This window comes from Bufo bufo, chromosome 4, assembly GCF_905171765.1.
Source record: "Bufo bufo chromosome 4, aBufBuf1.1, whole genome shotgun sequence".
In the NCBI taxonomy this organism is placed as follows: Eukaryota; Metazoa; Chordata; class Amphibia; order Anura; family Bufonidae; genus Bufo; species Bufo bufo.
Window position 1 is genome coordinate 597,320,877 of NC_053392.1, and position 19,862 is coordinate 597,340,738.

At 42.5% G+C, this 19,862-nt stretch overlaps 2 protein-coding genes across 9 annotated transcripts in view; both read right to left on the bottom strand.

The window, feature by feature from the left end:
- The window catches only part of LOC120999536 (zinc finger protein OZF-like), a 2,085,412-nt gene that overhangs the window by 1,860,881 nt on the left and 204,669 nt on the right, over positions 1-19,862 (bottom strand). The gene's annotated exons all lie outside the window — the stretch shown is intronic.
- On the bottom strand, positions 588-18,943 carry LOC120999548 (gastrula zinc finger protein XlCGF17.1-like). 2 transcript variants are annotated; one of them, XM_040430521.1, is made up of 2 exons: positions 18,512-18,943; positions 588-1,808 (listed from the first exon to the last, which is right to left on the bottom strand). In XM_040430521.1, exon 2 carries the CDS (start codon positions 1,684-1,686, stop codon positions 589-591), a length of 1,098 nt encoding a protein of 365 aa, XP_040286455.1. In that variant the 5' UTR covers positions 1,687-1,808; positions 18,512-18,943; the 3' UTR covers position 588. The 2 variants fall into 2 exon arrangements, with proteins under 2 accessions (XP_040286455.1, XP_040286456.1); XM_040430522.1 differs by lacking the exon at positions 18,512-18,943 and adding an exon at positions 8,915-9,096.

Sequence of the window (19,862 nt, forward strand, 5' to 3'; positions counted from 1 at the left end):
TAAATGAAGCCAAATTTCCTTGAGCTTCACGGTTACGAATCATTTTTCCTAATCCACTTGCTCGCGCAGGACTAAAAAAGTCCTGTCGAAGGACCTGCGCTCAATGTGATGATGTCACCAAGCTCTCCCAGCATAATCACGTGGTGAAGTCATCATGCTAAGTGCAGATCCTTCAGCAGGTCTTTTTCAATCCAGAGAGGAGCGGATAGACCCTGTGTGAGCAAATGAATGAGGTGAGTGAATTTTTTTTTTAACCCAAAAGGCCATATTGCACTAGCATATTACCGTTTTTAATGGCTCTTAGATGGGTGCACTTCGATCTAAGGGGCCATTAAAAATGGTCTCATTGATTGATAGGCTGAATGGGGTTTTAGCATAGTGATTTGTGACAAGTTATTTCGGAACGAATGAAATTTCTTGTTCAAATTTGACCAAGATGAAGAATAAAATTTTTCCAAATTTCGCTCATCTCTATTTATCACATTCTGAACATTAAAATCACTTCTTTCCAGTGTGAATTCTCTCATGTTTAACAAGATTTGATTTCTGTATGAAAGATTTCCCACATTATAAACAAGAAAATGGCTTTTACTCTCTGTGAATTCTCTGATGTGAAACTAGATTTGATTGATCAGTAAAACATTTCCCACATTCTAAACAGGAAAATGGCTTCGCCCCTGTGTGAATTCTCTGATGTATAGTAAGACGTGATTTTTGTGGAAAAGATTTCCCACATTCTAAACAAGTAAATGGCTTCTCCCCTGTGTGAATTCTCTGATGTGCAACTAGATTTGATTGATCAGTAAAACATTTCCCACATTCTAAACAGGAAAATGGCTTCGCCCCTGTGTGAATTCTCTGATGGATAAGAAGAAGTGATTTATGTTGAAAACATTTCCCACATTCTGAACATGAAAATGGCTTCTCCCCTGTGTGAGTTCTCTGATGTATAACAAGAATTGATTTACGAGTAAAACATTTCCCACATTCTAAACAAGAAAATGGCTTCTCCCCAGTGTGAATTCTCAGATGTTTTACAAGAGTTGATTTACGAGTAAAATATTTCCCACATTCTAAACAAGAAAATGGCTTCTCCCCTGTGTGACTTATCTGATGTTTAACAAGAGTAGATTTATCAGTAAAACATTTCCCACATTCTAAACAAGAAAATGGCTTCACCCCTGTGTGAATTCTCTGATGATTAAGTAGATGTGATTTATCAGTAAAACATTTCCCACATTCTAAACAGGAAAATGGCTTTGCCCCTGTGTGAATTCTCTGATGGATAAGAAGAAGTGATTTACGCTGAAAACATTTCGCACATTCTGAACATGAAAATGGCTTCTCCCCTGTGTGAATTCTCTGATGTCTAACAAGATGTGATTTACGGTTAAAAATAAAATCACATTCTGAACATGAAAATGGCTTCTCCCCTGTGTGAGTTCTCTCATGACTAATGAGATCTGATTTAGATATACAAGATTTCCCACATTCTGAACATGAAAATGGCTTCTCCCCTGTGTGAGTTCTCTCATGTCTAGTAAGTTCCCATTTAGATTTACAACATTTACCACATTCTGAACATGAAAATGGCTTCTCCCCTGTGTGAATTCTCTGATGTCTAACAAGATGTGATTTAGATTTATAACATTTCCCACATTCTGAGCATGAAAGAGCATTCTCCATTGTATGACTTCTTTGATGATGAACACTTCTTCTGTGGCTTTTATTTTGCTTAACAGTCTGTGATGAATCAGATGATTGAAATCCATCCAAAGGATCAGATGATAGATCTTTGCTGTGAAAGGCTGAGGATACATACACAAGAATAAATCTGAGTTTAAAATTTTTTAAATAATAGAACCTTAAAATTATATATATTTTCTAACAGTTCTATATAAAGAAAATCCATGCAAATTACAAGTCATTGAGCAAAATTCAAATATCAACTATGGGAAAACATAACAATCTGACAGTAGACCAGTAGATGATGTTAGGTCACCAGGCTGTTCACTTGTATTTTCCACTCTTGTGCTGAAGCCAGCATTCACAAGGGATCTGTCAGTCAGTGCTATAAGCTGGTGTCCGTCTCACACACTGACCGCTAACTGCACTTAAGCACAAAACACACCAGAAATTGAAGATGGAAGTCCACCTTCTATCTACCTCACAGATATAGTAAATATAATATTGCTCATATGCCACATACATATAAATAATACCGGCATGTACTGTACATATAATGCTCTGTTCATATCACATTTATGGGCTCTAACATAAACACCCAGGATGTATACATTGAATTGATGTGCATGACAGATACCATACAGTGACATTTAACTTTTTATTTTTTTACTGGATATAGTTGTATGGAATAATTATGTATAGACGGAGACCAAAATTTACGATTTATGTTGGCAGTTTTCCCAATGTACAAACTAAACATATATCGCAAACATGATATGATCCCAGCCTATATAATAAGATAGATCACTCACACATATAAAGGTCCATCATTAAATTACACACATGTAAGTACATACAACATAGACACACACACAAATTACATGACTATACTGTACAGATGTTGAGCATTACTCATACACATTACATGCTTATACAGTGTGTGTGTGTGTGTGTGTATATATATGTATATATATATATATATATATATATATATACACACATACATATACACAGAGAGGAACAGAAGTAATTTGAACACCCTGCGATTTTGCAAGTTCTCCCACTTAGAAATCATAGAGGGGTCTGAAATTCACATTGTAGGTGCATTCCCACTCAGAGACAGAATAAAAAGAAATAAAAAAAATCTAAAAATCATATTGTATGATTTTTAAAGAATGTATTTGTCTTGCACTGCTGAACATAAGTATTTGAACACCTGAGAAAATCAGTGTTAATATTTGGTACAGAAGCCTTTGTTTGCAATTACAGAGGTCAAACGTTTCCTGTAGTTCTTGACCAGGTTTGCACACACTGCAACAGGTCTCCTCCACACAGACCTACTCTAGATCTGTAGGGTTTCGGGGCGGTCACTGAGCAACACAGAGTTTCAGCTCCCTCCAAAGATGTTCTATTGGATTTAGGTCTGGAGACAGGCTAGGCCAGTCCAGAACCTTGATATGCTTCTTACAGAGCCACTCCTTGTTTATCCTGGCTATGTGCTTCGGGTCGTTGTCATGTTGGAAGACCCAGCCACGACCCATCTTCAATGCGCTGACTGAGGGAAGGAGGTTGTTGCTGAAAATCTCACAATTAATGGCCCCATTCATCCTCTCCTTAATACAGTGCAGTCGTCCTGTCCCCTTCGCAGAAAAGCAACCCCAAAGCATGATGTTACCACCCCCATGCTTCACAGTAGGGAAGGTGTTCTTGGGATGCAGCTCATCCTTTTTCCTCCAAACACGACGAGTGAAGTTTAGACCAAAAAGTTCAACCAGATGGTCATTGGCAAACTTCAGACGGGCCTGGACATGTGACATGAGCAGGGGAACCTTCCGTGCAATGCATGATTTGAAACTATGACGGCGTAGTGTTCTACCGACAGTGACCTTTGAAACTGTGGTCCCAGCTCTCTTCATGTCATTGACCAGCTCCTCCCTTGTAGTTCTGGGCTGATTCCTCACCTTTCTCATCATCAGTGATACCCCACGAGGTGAGATCTTGCATAGAGCCCGATGGAGACTGACAGCCTCTTCCATTTTCTAACAATTGCTCCAACAGTTGATCTATTTTCACCAAGCTGCTTGGCAATTGCCCCGTAGCCCTTTCCAGCCTTGTGGAGGTGCACCATTTTGTCTCTGGTGTCTTTTGACAGCTCTTTGGTCTTGCCCATGGTAGTAGTTGGAGTCTGACTGACTGTGGGGTGGACAGGTGTCTTTAAAGAGCTCAGGCAGGTGCTACTAAGTTAGATTAATGAGTGGAGTAGAGGTGGACTTTTTAAAGGCACAGTAACAGGTCTTTGAGAGCCAGAATTCTTGTTGTTTCTCAGGTGTTCAAATACTTATGTTCCGCAGTGCAATACAAATAAATTCTTTAAAGATCATACAATGTTATTTCCTGAATTATTTTTTTTTCTGTCTCTCAGAGTGGGAATGCACCTACAATGTGAATTTTAGACCCGTCACGGCCTATGGTGTGCGCTGTGACACTGTTGCTACACTTGCAGTTGCCCGCGGCAACGTGTTGCTGTGTGTGCATGCGGTGGCAGTGTCTCGGCCTTCTGGGTGATTGCTGTGACATGGTTGCCACGCATGTTGTTGCCTGCGGCAACGTGTAGCTTTCCATGCTTGTGTGTGCACTTCCCCTTTAAGTGGCTTCCTTCCCTTGTCTGGTATTGGAAGGGATAACTCCCTTCCTAGTGTTTGGTGAACACTGGGTTTATGTGTGTGGGTGTGGCTGCTTGGGCTATTTAGCCTCTGCTGGACGCCTGAAGCTGGGGGGTGCTCCAGCCATGGTGTGTGCTGGAGCTATGCTCCTGGTCTTTATATTCCATCTGTCCAGTGAGGGCCACCCTTGTGGTCATAGATGTTTTTATGGTGTCTCACGTTTATTGCAGCTATGGATGTCCTGGGTTCCTGTGTGGTTGTGGTGTGTGCGGTGTCCTTTTAATGTTGGTGTGGACAGCAGCACTTGTGCACGGGTTCCAGTCAGTGTGTCTGTGGCAGGTAAGTGTGTTACTAGTCTCGCTTACCTGCCATCTCTATAGCTGTATGTGTTCCCCTCTCCTTGCAGCCTGGCCTCAGATAGAGACTCCTGTTCCTCCATGACTGGGATGAACAGGTCGTCTCTTCCCTGCTCCTTGGTGAGGGATTACCAGGGCGACTTAGGGTCTTTAGGTATCCTGAGTATGAGTCGTCCTACCATCGGGGTCCGCTCATACGTGAGGAGTCAGGGAGAGGATTAGGGATGTTGTAGGAGGTGACCTGCTCCCTTATTACTCCTTTTGGCCAGGCTGATCCCCTTTACCCTCTGACACCGAACGGTGGGGGGTTTCCCCCACTCCCCGCCGTGACAAGACCCCTCTATGATTTCTAAGGCTACTTTCACACTAGCGGCAGGGACCTCCGGCAGGCTGTTCCGTCAGGTGAACAACCTGTCGGATCCGTCCTGCCGCTAGTGACCGTGTGACTCTGGCCTGCAGCTCCTATTCACCCTAATATAGCTCTATTAGGGTGAATAGGAGAAGGGATCAAAACATACCACGTTCTAGCCCCCTAAGGGGGAAGGGGTGGTAATAGTTTTTTTATTTTATTTTTTTAAGTAAAAAAAAAACAAAACAAAAAAAAAACACCAAAATAGTAAAAGTTTAAATTACTCCCCTTTCCCAATTTTACATATAAAAATATACACAGAATAACTAAAGATAAGGTATCGCGCATTAAATTATGCAAATCTATTAAAATATGAAAAAATTGCTTTTGGGGTGAACGCCGTAACGGAAAAAAAATATTCAAATCACGCGATTCCCCCCACAAAAAAATTTGAACAGTGATAAAAAAAAAGTACATACCGCAAAAATGGTACCAATATAAACCCTCATACAGCTCTGTACACCGAAATATAAAAAAGTTATAGCTGGTAGAATATGGCGATGCAAAGAAAATAGAAATTTTTTTCAAAGTTTTTTTTTTTTTTTAAATAATTAAAATAAAAACTATACAAGTTTGGTATTGCTGGAATCATATTGAGCCACAGAATAAGGACGCCAGGTCTTTTTTAGTGCACAGGGAACGTTGGTTCAAAACCTTGGTGGAATTGTTGTTTTTCGTCTCAATTTCACCCCACAAATAATTTTTTTCCCGTTTGCCAATACAACACATAGGTGGCATCAAAAAATGTATCTTGTCCCGCAAAAAATTGGCTATGTGAATGAAAAAATAAAAAAGTTATGGCTATTGGAACTTGAGAGGAAAAATTCAAAATGCAAAAATAAAAATAGGACCGGTCTTTAAGGGGTTAATAAAGTGACAGACATGACTAGGAAAGGTTCAGATGTCTCAATTTGGCCAGATGAGGCATTACAAGCCTTTTCAGCAGTGAAGAAGTTTTTTGCTTCTGCTCCTATACTGGTGCAGCTGGATGTGTCACAGCCATTTATTGCGGAGGTTGACGCATCCGAGGTAGGAGCAGTCTTGTTGCCAGGTTCTTCACCTAGTAAATGGCGCCCATGTGCTTTCTTCTCTAAGAAATTCTCGGCGGCGGAAAGAAATTATGACGTAGGCAATAGAGAATTGCTGGCCATTAGGTTGGCTTTTGAGGAATGGCGTCATTGGTTGGAAGGAGCTATTACGGTAATTACCGACCACAAAAATCTGGCTTACATGGAGTCGGCTAAACGTCTGAACCGTAGGCAGGCCAGATGGTCATTGTTTTTACCAGATTTAATTTCATTGTCACCTATCGCCCTGGGATTAAGAACGTCAAGGCGGGGGGAGGGGGGGGGGTGATTCGGAAGATCCTGGTCCTATTTTGTCTGAAGGGGTAGTAATTTCTGCCCTATATCCCGACCTTGAGGCAGAGGTGTTGGAGGCGCAGGGAGATGCACTGGATTCTTGTCCTCCGGGGAAGTTGTTTGTTCCGTCTGAATTACGGCACAAGGTGTTCAAGGAACATCACTGTACAGTTCTTACAGGACACCCTGTGAGCAGATCCACGGTCGATCTCATCTCTCGTAGATTCTGTTGGCCGGGGTTGCGTAAATATGTGGAGGGCTATGTGTTAGCCTGTAGTACTTGTGCACACGCTAAGGTGACACATACTCTGCCTTCAGGATCTTTACTTCTGTTGTCCTTCCCGTCCGACCTTGGACTCATTTGTCCATGGACTTTATCACAGATTTACCGAATTCCTCAAGAAAAACTGTGATTCTGGTAGTTATTGATCGCTTCAGTAAGATGTTGCACTTTATAGCATTACCAGGACTACCTAATGCTAAAACTCTTGCACAAGTGTTTGTTGACTACATCGTGAAGCTACATGGTATTCCCTCTGAACTCACCTCTTCAGACAAGCCTACAACCAGTGACCATACCGCCATGACCAGCTTCACCCTCACCTACTGTGTCCTTCTCCTATACCATGTAGATTGTAAGCCCTCAAGGGCGGGCCCTCTCTACTTCTGTACCAGTTTATAACTCGTCTTGTTTATGATTAGTGCAATTGTCTGTATTATGTATGCATACCCCTTTTCGTATGTACAGCGCTATGGAATGAATGGCGCTTTAATAATAAATAATAATAATAATGTGGTGTCTGATAGGGGGACTCAATTTGTTTCCAGATTCTGGAAGGTGTTCTGCACTTGCTTTGGGGTACAATTGTATTTCTCTTCGGCCTTTCACCCTCAGTCGAACGGACAGACTGAGCACACTAACCAGAATCTGGAGACTTATCTGAAATGTTTTGTCTCAGAGAATCAGGAGGAGTGGTCTTCTTTTGCCGAGTTCGCCATAAATAACCGTATGCAGGAGTCCACTGATAAGTCTCAATTTTTTGGGGCATATGGGTTCCATCTGCAGTTTGGCACATTTTCTGGTTCTGAGACTTCTGGTATATCTCAAGAGGAAAGATTTACCTCTTCTGTGTCATCTATGTATTTGGCGGAAAATTCTAAATAATCTGAAAAATATGGGTAAGAAGTATAAACGAATGGCTGACAAGAGACGTGCGAGTGGTCCGTACCTGAGAGTGGGCGATTCAGTGTGGCTGTCCACAAGAAACATTAAACTAAATCTACCTTCTTGGAAGTTGGGCCCAAGGTTTATTGGTCCATATAAGATCTCTGCCATTATTAACCCGGTAGCCTTTCGTCTTGACCTTCCGCACCGAAGGTTTTTTCCACAAATCCTTACTGAAAAGATATGTCGAACCTGCTGAACCGTCCTCCCTGCCACCCCCTCCCTTCATGGTAGACTGTAATCTGGAATTTCAGATCGCCAGGATAGTGGACTCCTGAATTCTCTGTAGATCCCTCCAGTATCTTGTTCACTGGAAGGGTTACGGTCCAGAGGAAAGAATTTGGGTTCCAGCGGCCGACATTAATGCCAGTTGCCTTGTGAAAGCTTTTCACAGGGCTAATCCGGATAAGGTCGGTCCTGGGTGTCTGGAGGTCATCCGTAGAAAGGGGGGTACTGTCACGGTACCTCCCATGTCAGTGGTTAGAGGATCTGAGAGGCTTGGTGCACGAAGGGGTTAACTGACAGTCTCTTGATTCTCTGCGTTGTTGTTTGGTAATGACCACACCTCTTGTCAGGTGTTGCTTGTGCTAATTACGGCATCCCCTATTTAGTTTGGTCTCAAACTGCATACCATGAGATTGATATTTAGTGCTGGTGTTGGTTGAGCTGGGGTGTTGTTCCTTTGGATCTTCTGCTCCTCCATTCTGCTTAAGCCAAGTGCATTTTGTTTGGCATTTTGTTGTTTGCTTGTGTCTGTTGTTTTCTAGGCCTCAGGGAGACACTGGTTCCTTCATCGGGTAAGGAACCAGTAGTCTCTTTCCCCGTCAACACTCCTAGGGATTTCCAGGGCCTAGGTTCCGGTATATGAGTTTTTCCACCTTCAGGGCTACTCATATTGGCAGGAGTCAGGGAGAGATCTAGGGATTCCTCTCCCTTAGTTTTGAGGCCTAGGATACTGTCTATTTTCTTCTGTGTGTTATCTCGTGTTTTCCCCTCCTCATTTCTCGTGACAGACAAAAGCAAAAAATATTGAACTTTCGTTCTCCCCTGACGATTTATGTAGGCCACTGTTGTTGAATTGTCTGAATAAAATAATTACTTTCTTGCTCCTTTCCTCTGGAAAGGCTAATTCAAAGGCCATCTTTACTGCTTTTAGTTGCTATAAGTTGGAGGAGGCTTTCCTTGAGTTTAAGTCACACCTGCCTTGCCAGTACCTTTTCTGAGAGTAAGCTCCCCAACCCCAGGGACTGGGGTCTGTGGTAAACACTATCTGATCTTTGAAAGACCATGGGACTCCCGCAGACAAATTCTTTGGTATTGTCCACCATAACAGGAAACACCTGGCCTTTGATGAAAGGTGGAATTTTCGGTCCAAAGAGTAAGGTGAGCCGTCCCAGGATCTCAGATCCGTCTGCAGCTCTCTGGAGTGAATCTGTGGAATAGTAGACATCATATTACCCAGCACAGCCACTGCTTCTCTAAAAGTACACAGGTAGGAGTGAAAAATTTAAAAAATCTGCTCCCTGATTCATTCCCATTTTATGGCAGGAGTCCAACTGGATTCCTAAAAACACACAAATCTGAGAGGGAACAAGGTTTGATTTTTACCAATTTATTTTCCAACCCAAATCTCCTAAGGTGGAACATAGAAGATCTATATCTCTCTCTCTCAAACTCTTCCTTTGAATGGAAAATCAACAGAAAATCATCTAGATACGGTACTAAAGGTAGATAGTCTTACAAAGGCCGCTATCTCTGCTACCACCTTTGTAAAAACTCTTGGAGCCTGAGATATGCCAAAGGGCAGCGCCCTGTACTGAAGATGTAACAACTTTCCTCTTATCCAAACTGCTGTTCTCAAGAATTTTTGGTACGAGGCATGAATCTGAATGTGATAGTAAGCGTCTTCCAGATCCAAGCTCGCCATCCAACAATTCTGGAAGACTAAATTTGTCGTTGACTTTATTGTTTCCATATGGAAATTCTTGTAAGTTAGGGATCTGTTTAGTCTCTTCAGATTTAGTAATACTCTGAACGATCCATTTGGCTTTCTTACTAAGAAATGTGGGAGAAAGGAAATCAATTTTGTATCTCTAAACCAGAGTTCAATGAAAGGACAGCTACGTGCAGCTGCTGGGGAACAGTTGACCCCCACCTTCTCTATTCTCGGAATAGAGAAACTTCTGCTTTTTAGTTTCATATCCTTTTCTGATAAGAAACTGTCTTGCTTCTCTGTCTTTGTGGTTTTCGCTCAAGTTATGTGACGCCCGCGGCTGTTGGACATCTGCCAGTAAAATTTTGATACAAGATTGTATTCTTCAAACAATAGACAGATTACTTGGTTCAGCTATCTTGTCTGTATCAGTTTTCTCTATGTGCACATACAACTTTCTTGGATTTAGACCCCGATAATCATAGAAGCAGGGGTAATTTCCCCAACAGAAAAGAGGGGAATAGAAACCCTCTCCCTACTTCTCTTTTGGGAACCGGGCAAACCACCCCTTTGCTTAAGGGAGCCACACCTTCCAATTCTAAAGTTTTTTTTTGGAGATCCTTGAGGCATATTGTTTGAACAAAAAAGTCAAATGGCCGAGAAAGGAATTCTATCCGATACCCATGTTTTATAACCTCTAGAATCCATATTTTCTGGGAAATGGACCCACAGTCAGGAAAAAACTATGACAACCTTCCTCCAACCTGACTTCTGGCGTCATTGATGTTTGTCCTTAGATCTACTTTCTTGGGGCTTGAACTAAAAAAAAGCTAGATCTTTTAGGGAATCTCTCTCTTTTAATCACCCTGCCTTCCCATTTGTTTTCTAAAATTGGACTGTGGTTTACAAAAAAGGTAGGCTTCTGGGGAACTGGGAACCCCTTCTTTTTATCAGAAGCTCTTTCCAGAATATCATCTAAGGAGGGGCCAAAAAGCCTAGAACCTACACAGGGGACTGCAAAAAGTCTAGCCTTAAAACTCTGGGCTCCTTTCCACGACTTTAACAAGATAGCGCGGCTGGCACAATTCGACATGGCCGTCGCTGTAGCAGAAAAACGCACTGCATCAGTGGATGCATCTGCTAGGAAATCAGCTGCTTTAAGGAAGGTAGGAAGAGAAGAAAGTAATTCTTCTCTAGGAATCTTGTACTTAATATGCGACTCAAGCTGATCTAACCATAACCTTAAAGACTTAGAGACCCAGGAGGCGGCAATAGCAGGCCTAAGACTAGTGGATGCTGATTCCCAAGATCTTTTAAGATAAATGTCAGCATTTTTATCCAACAGATCTCCCAGGTCTTCAAATGGAAGCACCGATCTTAGCAACTGGTGCATCCACTGTGGGGGCCCTATCCCATACCTCAGATACAGATTCTTCAAAGGGATACTTTCTCTTGATTGTAGTTGATATAAAAAAATGTCCTATTGATTTTTCCACTCTAATAGGAGCTTCCATATTTTTATGCACTGAAAATACCCTATGATGTTTAGGACTCAGTCCCTCAAAAACATGGTCAGCTATTGATTTAGGCTGTTTTACGAAAAATCACTGGAGAATATTGTGGCTGGAATTGAATTATCATCCTCCCCAGAGTTTTCAGATTCGGTCTCTATACTGTAACCGACCCTTTCTGGTGACCGTGGCCGATTTAGTTTCAGGGACTTAAGAGATGATTTAACTTGTGATCTCACCAAAGCCTTAATACTTTTGGATAAGGATTGTGACTCTTCCAGAACCAATTTATCCAAACATCCCTGACATAGTGGTCTATTATAAGATGCTGGTAAAGCTACTCTACATCCACTATATTCTTTATGCTTAGATGACATCTGGTGTTTTTGCTACCTATAACAAGAAAAGCAAACAACAATCCATAAATATAAGGAGAGGATATCTCTCACCATATGTAGAGAGAACTTCCCCACTCCTCAGGTCCAGTACCGGGTTTGTGGGCCTCGAGGATTTCAAGGGGTCGGCGCGTCGCAAATCACCCGAATCCAGCACAGCACTGTGTGCGCAAAGATAGAGGTGGCTGCCTTCTCCTGCTACCATTTATAACGCGCCTTGGCCTCCTTTAAACACTAGGCCCAAATGCCTAATCCAGCAGGCAAAAGGTTCCTCCTCCACTGGCGTTGCATCACATGAAGTAACGTAATGACGCCGGAAGCTTACCGCCGCCCATCCCCAAGCACATGCTCAGAACGCGCATTGGCACCCAGCCTATATCTTTGCAAAGGGATGCCATGCGCCCCACCAGACTGAATTCGAAGCCGCCTGAACATGGCCACTGCGTCTCCCCTAGATGCTGGGAGGAGGCAGGAGGAAGGTAGACTTGGCGAACTGCTCCCTGAGGAGACCAACGCCGCATGGGATAGGCCCCTTAACAGTGAGTAGACCCGGCCCTTCCCCAGCCCCAGGGTGTGGACCCAAGCTGGGAGCAAGAGCTCTCTAGGTACATCCTATCTGGAGGACAGGAAACCTGAACTGAGGTGTGGTGGGGGTGTGAACCATTTTCTCTCTTCCCTGTCCTGGATGGGAGGACCTACTCGCATGGGTACTGTCATGGTAAAAAGTACTCGGGGCACCATCAAGTGTCACAAAACCCTCCCCCCCACCACACACACACTCAAGAGAAAGAGCAAAGGTACAAAAGCCGCTAACCATGATGATCTAAAGGGATATAAAGGCAGATGAATATCCCCTGGGAGAGGAGGTCCCCCCGAGATGAGTCAGAGGGACCCTCACTCCCAGTGAGGGGAAGAGGAATCCGGCACACAGATCGCGTGTCATGGATCCTCACCCCAAATCTCGGGACATCTTTAGTCCACTGTTATCAACACAAAATGGTGACTACTATAGGGGAAAGGGGACAGCAGAGAAAGGACAGATGATCACTCCCCCACCATGCCCATGAAAAGGGAGGGCAGAAGAAGGAGCACCTCTGTCCACCTCTGCTATCACCATCATATTATCAACTTAGAATACCAGATGCAGTCCTCTTATGAGGTCCTCCACTAAACAAAGAAAAATAAAACCCAAACAGGGGGCCAAAAAATGAACAAACATTACAAAATTGCATAATCCAGGCGTCCAGAGATTGATGAAGCTGTCATGTCCATATTCAAGTAATTTGTTTAATTCACATTCTTCCTTACACCGTGTGTTATCGGGGTTCTAGACATAAATCCTACACCGGTGGAGTCCTGGGTTTCACACCCAATCAGAGAGGGGAAATTGTGTAATGAATATTGCAGCCACCTATAGACTGCATCCAGTAGTAATTCTTCTCTGAATGTTGGTTTGCATGAAAACGTAACTTTTATTATTCCAGTGAAAATGGTTATAAAAAATCCATTAAAGGGAACCTGTCATTAGAAGTGGCCTATGGAGCTCTTTACATGTCCCCACTGTACAAGCTGCCAACTTTCAGAAACTGAATTTGACAATCAGGTTGTTTGTAGGAAAGACACACTTTTAAAATGTACCTGATGTCATCAAACATAGCTCAGGGAGTCACTGGGGCGTTCCGCTGGATGAGGCGAGTAACGGAGTCCTCTCCTCTATCCTGCCCAGTTTGCTCTTGCAGACCTCCGCTGGCTTCCTGATGTCAGCTCCTGGCAGTAAGAAATCTCACGCAGACACAGAAGACCTCGTTCCGGCACCAGGATCCTGACATGTGAAGAGTACAGATATGTATACACCCCGGCTTCAAGCACTCACTGTGTTTGCCCAGGAGATGCTGGGACCACAGTCAGCAGATGTCAAGATCCCTGCCAATGTCTTCTGCTGTGCGAGATTTCACATTGCCAGGAGCTGACATCATGAAGCCAGCAGAGCTCTGTGAGAGTATAAGTTGGGGAGGATAGAGGAGATGACGCTGTGTCTCGCCTCATCCAGCGGTACACCCCCAGTGACTCCAGGTACACATGAATAGTGGATTTTTCCTACAAACAACCCGATTGTCAAATTTAACAAAACCAGTTTCTGAAAGCTGGCAGCTTGTACAGTGGGGACATGTAAATAGGTCAATAACACTCTCCAAAAGACATACTGATAGGGAACTTAGACTGTGAGCGCCATTGGGGACAGTATGATACTAATGAGAAAAAAGAAAGTTCAGCAGCTCTCACCTGCCCCTCCTTCAGCTGTGAGCACGGATAACCCAAGTCAGGTAACGGGCAGCTGTGTGCAAAAAAAGGGTTTGAAGGAATCCAGCTCCACTTAGTTAAAGGAATATAATTTTATTTTGCTTGTGGTAAAATCTCATCCATCAGTTACAAAAATAGCAGTCTTGTCTACGCGTTTCGGGCTACCAGAGACAATTCCAGCCCTTCCTCATGACACAGTAAGACATTAAAAATGAGACCTTTTAAAGGGGAAGGTGCACCTGTTTCCACAGGCCTGCAACCGCCCCCAAGAAAAGGTGCCACACCTTCAAATAACTTTTCTCATGAAAAGAAAAAACACAAAAGAACATTAAACCACACATATACATAGTGGAAAATACCTATGCAAAGAGAAAAAAGGGGGGATACGCATAAGGTATATGCGAGATGTACACAAATTATTTTGCTGGAATAGTGGAGTGTAATGAAGTCATATTAGGAAAAAAGGGGGAAAAGAAATCCCCTAAAAGGTGTTCCACTTGGATTATAATGTATAAATTATTGCTGCAGGATCAGATCTAGACGTTTATTCAGTGCAAAAATCCTAAAGGACTCTCTATTTAATAATTTCCTTCTATGGTCTCCTCAACGTTTAGGCAAAAAAACTTTTTCTATGCCTTGTACCACCATATCTGATGTGTCCCCATCATGGCAAACAGCCAAGTGCGGACTAGCTGCAGATACATTGCGATTGCCATGGTGGGGCACATCAGAGATGTGTTTGCGTATTCTGGATTTAATTGCATTAATAGTACAGCCCACATATTGCAGTTTACATTTTATGCATGTGATTAAATAGACTGCATGGGTTGTATTGCAATTAAAGGTACGCTTTCACTGGGAAGACTCTGTTATTTGAAGCTGAAACAAAGGTCTTAGATATTAACATATGTGTGCAGCAAATGCACCTGTGATGTCCTCACCTGTAACTCCCTTTGGTCCTAAGCCAGACTGGTTACGATTTTTTCTCTTCCTGGTACAGGCTGGGGCTGACATAGTTTGCAATTGTGGGCGCTCTTCTAGCTGCACATTTAACTCCATCTGCAACTATGTCAGTCCATTCTTTGTCATATGCCAGGACAGGAAAGTGCTTTTTTATATTGTGACATATTTGTGGGTACTCTGTACTATATTGAGTCACGAATAAATTAATTTTTCCTACCACTGCCATTAGTGTTGTAATTTTAATTTTTATTTCTATTTTTGCCTGTATTGCAGGGTGAACCCTCTTTTTGCAATGATTTTTCCTGTCTAGGATAAAGGAGGGATCCCCTTTCAATAGTTGAAACCTGTCGTATAGCAATCCTCAACATGTTTTATGCCATAAGCTCTCTTGCCCAATCTATGGCAAATATTTCTAGCTTCGTCCATAAAGCTGTTTTCTTCCGTGCAATTCCTTCTTGCTCGTATTATTTCACCTCTGGGTATGTTGGCTTTTACATGTTTTGGGTGACAGGATGTCGCATACAGTGTGGTGTTCCCTGCCATGGGTTTTCTATAGGTACAGGTGGAAACTTGGTTGGTGGAGGGATCCCCCCACAGGCGCAAATCCAGGAAAGAGACCTCCCGTATATCATGGTGGACACTAAAAGAAATAGTGTCCACACAGGAGTTGATGTAGCCACAAAAGGATGGTATGGCCGCCACATCGCCCGTCCAGATTAGGATCAGGTCATCGATGTAACGGCCATACCACCTGATGTGGTGCCAGAAAGGGTGGGTGTCGATGAAGAGAAAACACCTCTCCCACCATGCCATAAAAATATTGGCGAAGGGGGAAGAGAATTTGGCCCCCATCGACACCCCCGATACCTGGAGATAAAATTTGTTGGTAAACATAAAGAAATTGCGCCTGAGGAGGAAGTCCACCACCAACAAGACATATTCCTGCAAGCCTGCAGTAATGTTCCCATATATTTTTAGGAACCAGGTTAGGGATTTTATGGCCAATTCATGAGGGATGTTTGTGTACAGAGACACTACGTCTGCTGTGATCCATACATAATTCGGGGACCATTCAATATTTTCAACTGTTTGCAGAACGGACGCCGTGTCCTTGAGAAAACCTGGTATTAATGGTATAAGCGGCTGACGTATGGAGTCAACCCATTGTGACATGCTTTCAGAAAAAGATCCGATGCCCGCTACAATTGGCCTGAGGGGAGGTGGAAAAACATTTTAGTGTGTTTTAGGGAGTGCGTGGAACACTGGGATAACGGGAGACATAATGTAAATATATTCTGATTCCTTATTGGTTAGGAAATCTAGTTTAGTCCCCAAATCCAGGATATCCTTCAATTCCCTCTGAAAAGAGGGGAGGGGGATGTCGCTGAGAGTGACATATACTGTGGTGTCACTGAGCATGGACTCAATGAGGGTCCTGTAGAGAACACTGTCCAACACGACAACCCCACCCCGTTTGTCAGATTATTCTTTTGTGTTTTTTCTTTTCATGAGAAGAGTTATTTGAAGGTGTGGCACCTTTTCCTGGGGGCGGTTGCAGGCCTGTGAAGACAATTAGTGGAAACAGGTGCACCTTCCCCTTTAAAAGGTCTCATTTTTAATGTCTTACTGTGTCATGAGGAAGGGCTGGAATTGTCTCTGGTAGCCCGAAACGCGTAGACAAGACTGCTATTTTTGTAACTGATGGATGAGATTTTACCGCAAGCAAAATAAATTTATATTCCTTTAACTAAGTGGAGCTGGATTCCTTCAAACCCTTTTTTTGCACACAGTGTGATCCTAATGTCTGTATAGCCCTGCTGACTATAGTAGCGCTATATAAATGTATAACAAATACAATAAATATGACAGGTTCCATTTAAAAGATTTTTAACCCCTCAAGGACCCTGCCATTTTTAGGAAATCTGAGATGTGTCACTTTATGTGGTAATAACTTTAAAACGCTTTTACTTATCCAAGCCATTCAGAGACGGTTTTCTCGTCACATATTGTACTTCATGATAGTGGTAAAATTGAGTCAAAAAATGTCATTTTTATTTCTAAAAAAACCCACAAAATTTACCAAAAATTTGGAAAAATTAGCAAATTTCCAAATTTCAATTTCTCTACATCCCACAAGGTATTCAAAACTGATTTTACAAACTTTGTTAACCCTTTAAGTGTTCCACAAAAATTTATGGAAAATGGAGATGAAATTTCAGAATCTCTCTTTTTGGGCAGATTTTCCATTTTAATAAAAAAAAATTCCTACTAACAAAGTAAGGATTAACAGCCAAACAAAACTCAATATGTATTGCCCTGATTCTGTAGTTTACAACCACATATGGGGTGTTTCTGTAAACTGCTGTACGGGCACAAGGCTGGGCGCAGAAGGAAAGGAACGCCATATGGTTTTTGGAAAGCAGATTTCACTGGGATAATTTTAAGCTGCCATGTCACATTTGCAGACCCCCTACAGTAGAAACTGCAAAAAAATAAAAAGTGACCCCATTTTGGAAACTACAAAATAAGTTGGCAGTTTTGTTGGTACTATTTTAGAGTACATATGATTTTTGGTTGCTCTATATTACACTTTTTGTGAGGCAAGGTAACAAAAAATAGCTGTTTTGGCACCATTTTTATTTTTTGTTATGTACAATGTTCATTTGACAGGTTAGATCATGTGGTATTTTTATAGAGCAGGTTGTTACGGATGCGACAATACCAAATATGACTTTTTTGGTTGTTTGTTTCAGTTTTACATAAAGCATTTAGAAAAAAAAAAACTTTTTTTGTGTCTCCATATTCTGAAAGCCATTTTTTTTGTGTTAATAATGGTCGCTCTGTATTTGCATCTCAACAGTTATAAAAAATATTTTTATTATTCCAGTGAAAATGAAGTTTTCATGCAAACCAACATTCAGAGAAGAATTTATTACTTGTTGAACTACTAGATACAGTCTATAGGTGGCTCCAATATTGATTACACAATTCCCCCCCTCCCTGTTTGGGTGTGATACTAGGACACCACTGGGTTTACAATTTATGTCTAGAACCCGATAACACACGGTGTAAGGCAAATAGAGAACTGCTCCCCTATAAAACCTCTCTGCACATACAATAATCCTATATGTTGTCAGACCAGGACTGTGACTGTGTTCTCCGAGGTGTCAACAAGGGACCATTTAACAGCTGCCATGAGATTTTTGGGGCCCTATATACTGGGATTGGTCAGAGCCCCTGGGGAGAGTGGGGTGTAGCATTGAAGTCTTCAGCAGGAAGTGGGGAGCAGAATGGCCGGCAAGCTGTCACTGACCACTGGGGACTTGTCCTCCTATGATTACTTCTTTAGGGCAGAACATTGTGAGATCTTTATGGTCAGACAGGCAGCTGCTACTGTTCATTGGTGGCTCTTTTTATTTCGGCTCTACTATAAGGCTTTTCCTATTTCCAAAAATTCGGAAGTATCAGTAAAACCTCTAAATACTATGGAAAGAGAAGAATGGGTGATAACCCCAAAACTTCTGATCAATACTGTGGGACACCTGGTATCGGTAACAATTGTGTGCTAATAAAGGAAAACCTGTCGGAAAGTACAATATGTGACCCCCAAACTGCCACCACTACCTGACTATACAAGGAGTCATCAGTAGCCAGTGAAGGAGCAGAATCTGTGAGTCTTCTCTGCTTCATGTAGTGGTTACTACTCACCTGGGTGGTTATCGGTGGGAATGTCCTCTATGATCTGCTCATCGCCCCTCACATATGTATCTTTAGCCTTAATATTGGTCAGATCTTTACCCAGATTTAAAAGCTGTGAAACAGAAATTGTAAAAGTCAGCAGACTGATGGAGAAGTCGTGTGGAATGTTTGATGTGACCAGAAAAGATCATTAATTACAATGACAATAAGTGATGAAATGACAGCAGAGTTATCTGCTATGGCAGCGGTCCATGCCTATAGCTCCTCTCCTTCCTGCTGGTGGGCACGTCTGCTGCCTGGTTTACCTGCTCCATAGCTTTAGGGCTCCAGCGGTCCAGTCCCACAGACATCCCTCTCTCCCTTCCCAGTGGTCCCAGCTGCTGGAATAACGCTGTCCTCCCACACAAGCTGAGGCCTGCTTCCTGCCGATAATGACCTTCTCTACCCATAGGTCATGTGTGCACACACTATCTCTGGCTCTTATAGGGCCGGCATGCATGCACTCTAATCTCTACAAGCCATGGAAAGAAGCCTGATCAATAGGTTCTAGTATGCTAGTTTCATGCAAAGCTTGCTTGCCTGTTCTGTGTACAGACTTCTGCCCGACTTCTAGATTGGACCCTTTGCTGTCTGACCTGACCCTTGCCTGATGTCCGTTCTGATCCTGAGCTGCTTGCCCTGACAACGGACCATTTATCGGACTGCATGTATTCTGCCTTTCCTGACCCTGTGGGTCACCAGTCACTTGTACAGAAACTAAAACTACTTCAAGTGCAGCAGCCTAGTGGTTCCCCTGCAACAAAGTCCAGATCCCTCTACAGTGGATAAAGTGGAGGGAAGGGGGTCACTTAGATAACACACTTCGGAGCAGAACCTTGTTAAATCTGTTCAAGAGACACAGTGGATCTACATGTGCGATGTTTCATTGTCTGACCTAAAAATATTTGCAGGTCTCCTGTATATAGGCATCTAGTTGGTTCCTTATTCCAACCAGCAGTCTCTACTGAACAGAAAACTGTGAGAAGATCCAGACATGCAAGGTCTATAGTTAGCTGTAATCCTGCTATCTCCACCTTTCTCATTATACAAGAATAAAACATATAATACTGGTTTATAAAACAAGACCTAACACAAGATCTTCACAACACTTCTACAGATCATAGGGAACCTTTCATGAGACCTTATTTCCATCTTTCTGATCATCATATGGAATGCTTTGATGTTTTTCTGAACCATCCTGTAGAAGAGGAGGACTGGGAGTTGTTCTCTCTTTCTTAACTGTAGGAAAAACATACGGTGACGATTCATTTCCTACATATAACTAGTGAGAGGATGTGTGTATTTAGTCATGTCTATTACC